At 38.3% G+C, this 10,876-nt stretch overlaps 1 protein-coding gene across 1 annotated transcript; it reads right to left on the bottom strand.

Annotated features, from left to right (window-relative positions):
- Positions 1 to 5,550: 5,550 nt before the first annotated feature.
- LOC101845434 (probable ribosome biogenesis protein RLP24) lies at positions 5,551 to 9,848 on the bottom strand (the record flags this gene model as incomplete). Its single annotated transcript, XM_005111217.2, is given in 4 exon segments — positions 5,551 to 5,771; positions 8,082 to 8,164; positions 8,695 to 8,758; positions 9,662 to 9,848. Coding segments are annotated over 4 exon segments (408 nt in total), but the record flags the coding sequence as incomplete, so codon positions are not given.
- Between the last annotated feature and the right edge of the window lie 1,028 nt (positions 9,849 to 10,876).

The raw sequence follows: 10,876 nt of genomic DNA, 5'->3' as shown, positions 1-10,876 counted from the left end.
CTGATGGTGCAAAGCGGCTATCGTGGCACAAGTCGATCGCGCCCGACTCGTTGTTTTCAGTCGACGAGTCGGGCGGGCGATCATCCCGACCCGACCTGACCCGGTCCGGGTCACTGGGCGGCGGCGGGCACCCCGTAGTGCAAAGGAGCGAATTGTCCCCCTTGGCGTTGTTACTTTTAGTCGTGGAAGAAAATTTCGCAGTGTTTAATGAAATTTTATTATTATTTTCCCAAAATTTGCGGGAAATTGGCTAAAATTCGTGAATTCACGAAAATGATAAAAGTTGCGCTGATGGCAAAAGTTGCGCGCGCAACTTGCGGGTTGCGGGCGCGAATTTCTCTGAGGACAGAGCTAGCGACCATAGATATTTCATTTGATGTCTGCATTTGCTAAAACTAAACTCAACATTGATCACTCACCTGTAAAAAATCATATTTTGAATTAGCAATGATAACACTTGTGTCTCTGCTTTGTTATAAGGCTATTATTTTTTTTGTCATTGTTTTATCAGATACCTATTGAATGGTATACTATCAGATGAGATCACTGTTTTGTTTTGTTGTTATGTTCCACATTTAAAAAAAACAACTTTTCTATGATTAACTGTGCAGTTTTATTTCTTCAAAAGCCTTCGGTTGAACTAACAATTTTTGTTGTCATAGCTCAGTATTGGTTTAGGTAAATGAATCATGTCACCGATGATGTCTTTTTATACTTTTTCTCATTTCTATCTTGTGCCTGATTGGCGTTAGTGATGTAATGTAAGGCTCTTCCCTTTTTCATGTAAAGGACATAAGTTCATGTTGACCTGGAGAAGTCTACATAAATGAGTAACTTGGTCTTTCTTACATGTACCTCTTTGGGATGCTGTATTCCACCACACCAGGATTGACCCTGAAACTGAAAGACAAGATCATAGCAGCTGGTCTTCTCATTGAACTAAAGTGTGTCAATGGTTGTGTAAAAAATCATTTACAGCTGTCAATCCTATCTGATGGCAACAGACATGCCACCGAGACATAAGTGTCAGCCAACTTGACTGTATGCTTTTGAGTTTGAGTGTGAGTAAAGGTAAGCACATCGACACAATAGTCGTCATTAAGCTGGGAAAAAGTAAGATTGACAGACAGAGATAACAGGGAAAGTAAAGAAGTAGGACCTACCAGTGGCGCCCCCAACCTCCTGCCTCCACCAGATGCATTGTCAGTTTAACACTTTATTGTACATGTAGTTACATGCCAGCAGCTAAAGGAACCTGATTTAGTCAAGCAGCCAGTGGAGTGAGAAACCCCTTGGAAGTCACCAGTTTTTGGCTGGTCTGGCATTGCCAGGCTACTCTGGCACAGACTGGTCCAAGTGACTGGACTGGACTTCTTAGACTTGGTGCTCAATGCATTGAGTGTCTTGAAACTGGGAGGGGAAATTTTCCTTGCTGCATACTGGGAATGACTATTGTGTTGACATTTCAATCTGATTTTGATTGAGGTTTGAATTGCTTTGTTTACTTTTAAAATGTACTTTTTTACCCTGTTGTTGCAGAGAGAGACAAATCTTCAAGAAGAGTTATTCTGCGCTTGAAATTGAAAGGATATTATCATTAAATTTTGACTATGATGATACCATACCACAGCAAATTATTGCTGGTCATGTGAACGTAAACTTAACACCCCCCCCCCCCCCCCCCAAGATCAAACCATGGAAAAGAAGACGATGAGAACCGCTGAGGTCAAATGAGCTAGTAGTAAAAAAAGATAATCCTGCACTTCATTTATTAGAAATTCTGCTGAGTAGCCTTGTGAACAAAGTACTTCAGTCCATTATAAATTATTGAAGGGCAATTTTTTGTGATGTTCTCAAATCTGTCTGTATCTTTCAGCATATTGATACCAAATTACAATACTCTCATTCAGTTGCTGCTGTGTACATGACATAAAGTTCTAGTTGTAAGGTACTCTATCTTCATCTACATCCGTATAGTGCTTGCAGTTTTAAATATATATAATATATAGTTGAGGCTGTTTATACCGAAATCTGCCAATGTTGGTTTAGTTTAGAGAAAATGTTTGGTTTAAGTAAGCAGACTCCCCTCTTTGTACCTTTCCTGGTACGATTCCTTGCATTGTGGACAAGGGACTTTATCAACTAGAAGGTGTCATGATGTAACCATGTATTGTCACTGTAACTCGTAACTGTAGCCAAATCAATTTGATGTTTTGTCCACCTTTCTTTTCACAGGTATTTTTTATTGTCATTTAGAAATCCTTTTATAGCAAATACAATTTCATTTTAAAAAATAAATTGATTGTGGATGAATTTGACTTTTCTGTCCCCGTCGCTTTAGACAAGAAAAATTCTCAAATTATGCAGTCTGCGCCCAAAAATGTGAAATTATGCAATTCTGTTTATTTTAACAAAGAATGATAAAGGAAAATAATCAGAAATTATGCAAAAAAATGATCCAATTTTGCTTAATTATTTGGAGTGCATAAAACCACACGGACAGACTTTTTCAACTTGGCACACCCAAATCCATATTTTATTGGAAAGTGTGCTGGGTCATTGTAATGGACTTACTGAACAGTAACTCACTATAATATAATTATGCTAATAATAGCAAATCATTTACAAGATATTGGGTTTTGAGAAATGTGATATAGCTATGTATTTGTCTGTGTTTTTATTTGTAAGAAATGTTGTCTCAATTTGGTAGTAAAATAACCCCTCAAACTCAAAGGAATACATGATGTTATGTAATGGTTATATTGGTATTGCACATTTATTCTTACCAAGGAATATTGTTACTGTAGTCTTTAAAGTTTTCTTCACACCTATTTCTGTGTAAAAGTTGACTAAGTATGGGAGTGTGTGTACTGAGAGAAAGTAACCAAGATGTGTTGTTTGAGATTATCAGTATGTATTATTACGCAAAGGAGAAATGGTGCAACCCCCCAAGCTTTATATTCTCTTACACACTTACAGTACAGAAGAAATTTGTTTGTAAACAGGATGCTTATACTCTCGTACCATTTTCAGTCTTTGAACATTTTTTTGGGTCCATATTCCCTTGCTAGATCTCAGATAATGTCGTTAACTGTTGGATCTTCAATCCTCAGTGCAATTGTTTTCAGGTTTTTATAATAATATATACCGCATATATGATTTTCCTGTGGAATTTGTGCCCTTCCTCTTGCTAAATTCTAGCATTCTATTTTTAAGTTTCTAAGACAATGTTATTTATCAGCACATATGTAGGCTACATGTTTCTAAATTGAGTGGAATTCATGAAGGTTTTTTTTTGGGGGGGGGGATTATGCATTTCACTCTGTCAGCCCTACTTTTATTTTTAATAGCCATAGTGTCTCAAGTGATCAAGTGCACTCAGTGCCTTCCATTTTTAAAAAAATCCTAGGAGAGTCTGCTTCTTTCCCCCTACTCTATTACTATTACCAGTCTAGCACGAGGGATGTGAAAAAAAAAGAGGAAAAGGCCAAAGTTATCAACTGATGATGCTTGTGTGAATCTGAAATCTTGGAGTTTCATGAGAAGCAAAGGCTATCTGAAGACTAACCAGCATGCTTTCAGTGTCTTTTTACTTTTTTATTATGTACGGTACTATAATACTAATACACGTAGACATTTGTATGCTGCACTATTATCCTGGGAATTCTGCCTTGTGAATAAAATATGTCATGGACATTTGTTACATGGCAACTGTTTGTCATATTAGTTTTGGTTTCATTACTATTGTTTTAATATTTTTTAGTAAAAGTTTTAAAATTTAAGGCACTTGCAATGCAATAAGGTCATATAATTAGTGCTGAAAATAAGAGGTGTTCCAAGAGAGTAACAAACACAAAAGAGGAGGAGAAATCAGGACAATAGATGTTTGATAGGAAAGAAGGCGCAAACCACACCAGAGCACCCACCAACCACCCACGATTGCTATTGAACCTGTGGGAAAGAAAATGTAGGCCCCTATAGCCCCATCTCTTTGTCCAGCAATCTGTTTTCTTCTTGCTTTTCTTTGTACGACATAAAAACATCACCAGTGCAGTAATAAAGGGCACATCATTAGCTCAGTTGGTGTTGTGTTGGCCTGTGCTATGGATGGCCCTGAGAATTAAATTCGGAGGTCTCACCTTTAAAATAACTTGCAGTGTTGAAAGGTGCGTTAAAACCTTAAAAGCCCATACTCTAATAAGTAGGACATTGTAAGGACCAAACAGAAGTTTGACCTTTTTTCCCCCCCCCGAAGTAATTAATTACTCTTTAAATTTTATTTATGTGGTGAATCCAAGCTCATCCCTCTTGACATTAGAATTCCTTCTGACTCCTCGGAACACCTTACTTTTACATGATGGATTACTTTGAAACCAAGCACAATTATTTTTAGTTTTAGTAAGAATTTTACAACACTTGCAACTCAATAAGGTCATATAAGTGCCAAAGCTTAAAAGCGTTATAAGAGAGTAACAAACTCGAAAAAGGAGTAGTAGAGATAAGGACGATTAATGTTAAATAGGAAAGAAGGAGCAGACCACACCAGAGCACCCGCCAACCACCCACCACTCACTAGCACAATTATTTTGTAGGTTTGTATGTTTTGAGTAAAGAGAGGGACATTGACACAAAAATGGTCGTTTAGATTTGCAAAAAAGTAAGACAGAAACAACAGAAGAAAAGTGAAGAAGTAGGACCTACCAGTGGCGCCCTCTTACTACCAGCGCACAATTATTTGCGATTACGATGAAGGTTTTTCTGACATATGCTTCACCATTTCCTTGTTTTGTTCGTCTGTCTATCTTGCTTTCCCCCTGCGTTTATGGCAGTTTTTGCATGGATGTGCTTCTGTTATTCAAACAAATCTTTCTGAAGATGTTTCTGAGTATTCCAACTCACTGAGATGAACAACTCCTGTTCATGAATCTCAAAGTTACACTTCATGAAAAAGTGAAGTCCAAGGAGTGCAGAAGCAATAGTTTTCCGAAATGTGAGAACGATGATGAAAAGACATTAAAGTAGTGCATCAAAATATTTCAGTTAGTGTGTCCATTCAGTGGGTGGCAAGGCGATGCCACTGGTGGGTCCTGTTTCATTTTTTTCAATGAACTAAATGATTGCTATTGTGACACAATGCTACTCAAACATACAAAAAAATTTCTCACTTAGACCCTGAATATCGGGTTCTGTGCCGTAACGGTTAGGCGCTTTGCTGTTCAGGGGACCGAAGTTTTATTTTATGCCCAAGTTGGGTGAAATTTTTATCGCATATCTTGGTCTTTCTGCTGGGAAGTAGCATCTCTCCTCAGCCCTGGTTAGACTCAGCAGAGAGGGGGTTAGAAGACGGCCTCCTAAATTATCTAAATTGTGTCGATGGGGATGTAGAAAACATCTTATAAAAAAAAAAAAAAAGATCCTGGATATTGGTGCTGCTGTGCGTTTAGAAACATGAGCAAGCGCCAAGGCACGTAATCCATGAGAGGGCATAAATTCACTTTTCTCTTTTCCCATATATTCAAGTTCAACCCAAAAAAACTCATGACAGCAAAATGTAGTTCCAAGCATTTATTTGCTTCGTCAAACAACACTGCTCCAAGCACTTCAATAATGTCATGAGCAGAACCAGTCGAATCCCGTTTCGGGGGTAATGAAGAGAAAGTAGGTGATGATGAATGATGAAATGACCGAATCCGCTGCTTAGTTCTCCTCCATTTCCTCCACATCCCGTTCCATGACCACTTCCACCATCTGTTTCTTCTGTTTGAGTCCAGCTGTGAACAAACAAGAAACTCAAATCAATGCAAAACCAAAGAGAAACTCAAATCAATGCAACATTTATTGGTTAGGAAATACCCAAGCAAATCAATATTAAAAAAAGAAAGAGTGCTAGCGTGTACCCAATAAAACCACCTCATTGACTGTTATTTAGACGGAAAAATATGTAGGCCTACATCACATGTCCCTGTTATTTGTATTTTTTGTAAATTTTGGTAAGTAATTTACGGTGCTAGCAACTGCATATTGGTCATATGAGCGCACGCCATGTCCCCACATCAGGAAATAAGTGAATTATGAGCACTGATGTTGAACTGGAGGCCAGTAGATTATATGGTACAAAACGTTTAGATTAAGAACCCCCAGGGTCCTGCTGTATGCAAAATGGTCATTTCATTTTAATAGCGGAGACCAACCTCACCCCCCCCCCCCCCACAAAAAAAACAACAACAAAAAAACAAAAACCAACAAACCCAGACACCAGTTAAAGGTGAAAGCAAGCCTTATAGAATTTTTTAAAAATTTCACACATTATACCCAAACTTGCCCGCGAATTTCCTTACGTGCTCCACCCTAACTGGCCCGGAACTGCCCGCGCCGACCTAGCGTCTTTAGAAACAAAGTCTCGCGAGGTCGAGATTTAGATTAGCATAGTTATTGCAAAATGTTTCTTCTTCCGTTTGGTACCCAAACGAAATTATACGGGCAGCAGTTTTAGTATTAGAGCCGATCGAAGTGCGGTCGCGTTTCCCACACTTCAAAGGTTGCTAGAACATTTCCAACTGTTTGCGCATACATCAAGTTATATTTTTCTGAAACAACATTCATTTTTCTTTTTAACTTTCATTTTTTCAGGATTTTTGGAATTTGTTTAGTATTTTAAAAATGTGTTTTTTAAACGCTTGTATTCACGGGAGGTGGGTTCCCTCCCCTTGCTTAGGATCTAGGAATGGATTTCCCGTCCAGACCCTTTGGGTGTAATGTGTTTAAAGAAAGAAATGTCCTTAACATCAAAAGATGTCCACAATCGTTTCTTAATGACATACAGTAGTCTCCGCCTAAGATCCTGATGCTCGGGAGCAAGGAAAAGATGGATCTTAGGCGAACCGGGATCTTAACCGATGAACCCACGGAAGAATCTATGGCGGTCCATGTAAGGCTCAGAATCTGTAAAATAATCTCCCTCCACTCTAAAATGAACTGACCCTTGGTGGGTTTATGACATATGGCGAGCAAAGAGTGGTTAACCTTGATGATCTATCTCAGTGCATAGTGGCATGAGGCATGCCATTTTCACTTATTATCCTATTATGAGTCTCAAGATCTACGCTTATCCAGTTGCCCCTCCCCTTTACCTGTTGAAAATGTATAGCTTTCCATCTCTGATTGAGTCCCCCCGCCTGTGTCGTTACACACCATTACATTGTAAACACACCAATTAAAATTCAGTCTGTCTCGCAAATTCGGGAGTAGAGACAACTGCTGCAATGGTCAGGGAAGAGTTCACATCGCGGTGTGATCCTGTCTGGGGCACGCATTGTACCGTTTCATCGAGTTTTACAACGTGTATGTGATCACATTCATGATAGTGGCTGATCTTTGACGCGACTGACAGTTTATTGATCTCAACTTTTCACTCTTGGTTGATTGGCTGTGCCCGCCCGGGTTTTTGTTCCGCAAATTATGATAAGAAAATGCGGGATCTTAGCCGAATGTAGACCTTCAGAGTGAAACTGAAACAGAGCGGGATCTTAGGGGTGACTTTTGTATAGCAAAAATTCTGTTTTCTTTAAAACAGCGGGATCTTAAGCGAACCGGGATCGTAAGCGGTGGGATCTTAGGCGGAGACTACTGTATTCCTTTTTGAGAGATAAAATAATGAGAAAGATAAAGACAACTGTATTCCATCTCTAAAATTGAGGAATTTCAGATTTCAGCACAACCATAGTCACCAATATCAAGGCAGTAGTAGAACAAGAGACTGTGGGTTATCACAAGTATACGAGGATATGTGTTTGAGTGAGTGTTTTACGGCACTTGCAACGCAATAAGTTCATATAAGTGTCGAAGATTAGTGATGTTGCAAGAGAGTAATGAACACAAAAAAAAGAAAGAGGAGAGATAAGGACGGTAGACGTGTGACATGAAAGAAGGAGCAGACCACATCATAGCACCTGCCAACCATCCACTGAGGATGTGAAAGAAGCTGACAAAGCTCAAAAGAAAAACAAGTCATTCAGTAAAGGATGAGGCTGAAACTACAACAAAAGTACAAACAGCAATGCAGCTACAGAACAAAGTCCGACCTGCAGGAGATTTGATGAGGTGAATGTTCTTCTCCACTTCTTTCCTGTCTGCCTCCTTTCTCAGCTCCTTGCCCTTCTTTAATCTGTAGCACCATGGAAATAAACACATTTAAAACTTTATGATAACCCCAGGACATTTTTTATAACTATAATAGTCAGTAAGCAAGGTGGGTTAAGATTTAGCTTGCCCCATTCCGAAATATAAGTGAATCAAGTAAATGGATCAGCAGAGGGAACAGAGGTGAAATGTTGCATAAGTGATCTAGTAGTAAAAACAGGTCAGCTGTACTTCAAAAGTTTAGAACTGGTGCCTCAACCTCTGACATCTACAGTATAATTTTCACCTTACTAGGGAAGAAGAGACACTGTAGTCTGTAAAAATTTGGCAAAATACCAATATTCTCTCAACAACGCATTATTTCTAATATAAAATCACCATTCTTCAACAAACTAAAATAATACACATGCCACAAAAATATAGATGAAATTAAGAATGGAGCAAAAAAGAGCAATCCATCAGTAATTCATAGATGTCACATTCAAAAGTGCACATTACCAGAGACAACCCCCCCCCCCCCCCCCCCCCCCCCAACAACACAAGAGCAGAACAAACCTGTTGGCAATAAAGTGATTCTGTCGCCTGGCTTTGATTTCTTCAATTCTCTTCATTGCTTTCACTGTAAAATGAGAAAGATTCAAAACATTACATCAGATATCAAACAGTAAGTTTTGGGTAAAAATACTAGGCAAGATATTTAAAAAATCCACTGAATATAACCGAGGGACAGATTTCTCTGTCCCTCATCAGCTTCAGCAGTATCCGTCCCCCTTACCAGTGGGCACAAAGCCGGAGGAAAAGTCAGGAACAGATACTACACTGATCTGAGCCAAAAGGCCGAGAATGTGCAAGACATCATATTCCCCACTTGTAAACCCATTGAAAAAAAAAATGCATAAACAAACAATTTATTTTACCATTTCCATATTTGTGTACAAAATTATACAGTGAAAATAAATCACATTCATTGAGCTTGGACAAACTTTGTCCTATTCCCTATTCTAAGAGACCGTCAGTCCCCCTGCATTCGTTATCATTACACGAAACGTCTAATGCATATCATTTGTGATGTGATGTGGGCCAATGGCCTTCAACACTGAATAAACTCACTTACTAAATACATATTATTATACAATTTACACTGCAATCTGACCTACCAGAGACACACTGCCATTTCATGCAGCAAAAAAGCTTTCTTTCACATAATATTAATACATGTACATACGCTGAGGACATGCATGCAAAATGTGTCTGCAATGTGTTGGGATCAGGAGAGATAGGATGAGCAGCCAGCATGGGTATTGTGAATTTGGTATGTGGTGAGAGCAAAACTTTAAAAAAAATAATTTCTTTTTAAATTGGCCAGTTTTTGTGCTAATTTGCATTAAAAGAGGAAATGAAATGCCTGCCAAAACAAAGGGTCTCACTTTGCCACAAAGTTAAGGAATGCAAAACTGAAAATGGCACTCAAAACCAGACTAATAATGGTATCAGGGGGAAAAAAGTGTCATTGGCTACAAACCTGTGTTCTGCCATAACTCCTTGTTATACTTGACTGGAACATTTCTTCTTTTCTCAAATTCCAAAGAACTGTCAACAGTAAGTTCTTTTCCAGCAGCTTTTCTGAATGCTTTTGTCCACCGTGCTTTACGGGGATTGCGCTTCTTTTGAAAGGCTTTGTGACACTTTGACCGACAGAACCTGAATATCTGAAAAGATACAAAATACATTGTAAACTAGGTTAACCCCCTTCACTGCTGAGACACCTTTATGTACATATATGCACAGACGAAATAAAATGTTCATTTAAGAAAATTTAAACAAAGCCGTAATTTGTAAAATAATATTTTCCTTAATTTAAGAAAAAAAAATGTACTTGAAGCTGTACCGTAACTGCAACTTCGAAAAACTTCCCCTTTAGATGATAAGATAAAATAAAGAACCAGTTTTGTGGAACACAAGCGAGAGAATATGTCCACACAGCAGTGAAGAGGTTAACAAATCAAAATGAACATCATATTATCAGAATGGAGTCTGCTTTAAACCAAAAAGTAGTCTACAATATAATAATGTAGACAATGTAGAGTAGCAGTTTCGGGATAATCTGGTTTTGGCCCCCAAGATAACTATGGAATATATGGGTTTTGGCTCCACCGATTACTTTTTGCCTGGTCCGAAACGATAATAATAATAAAATAACTTTTCACTGCTCGTACCAATAACTGATGCATGCAGAGTGAAAGAAAACATGAAATTATGGTCAAATACAGAAGGGCATGTCCCGCCTGTTAAAAACAAGTAAAATATTAAGTACTGCTTATTTTGTACTGAAAAATAGCAGCGCATCTCTCGCTCTCTTTCGAACAGGACATTGATACCAAATTAAGTATTTAAGTCAGTATCTATATTCCAGTACTCTTGGACTTGGGACCAAAACCAAAGAATGCCAAAGTTTTTCTTTTCCTCTCCATGATAATTAAATGGGTAAAATTATAGAATCACTCCCTTCTCATAAAGGGTGTTCTTTTTTTTAGCCTTTAAGGATTTTTAAGGGTCTTGAAAATAATTTGGGCTTTAAAAAACGTCACAAATGGTGGGTCATACTAAAATTATGCGAAAAGATGCGAAAAGACACGCAAAGACGTTTGATTTGTCTCCCTTCAGATTTATTTTGATAAAAATTTGAGCAATCCTAACCATCTACGGTTCCTACAAGTTCGTTTATATTCCGCCATGA

This window comes from Aplysia californica, unplaced genomic scaffold (genome assembly GCF_000002075.1).
Source record: "Aplysia californica isolate F4 #8 unplaced genomic scaffold, AplCal3.0 scaffold01026, whole genome shotgun sequence".
NCBI lineage: Eukaryota > Metazoa > Mollusca > Gastropoda > Aplysiida > Aplysiidae > Aplysia > Aplysia californica.
Note: the sequence above shows the minus strand (reverse complement) of the source record. Positions and strands in the feature narration are given on the sequence as shown.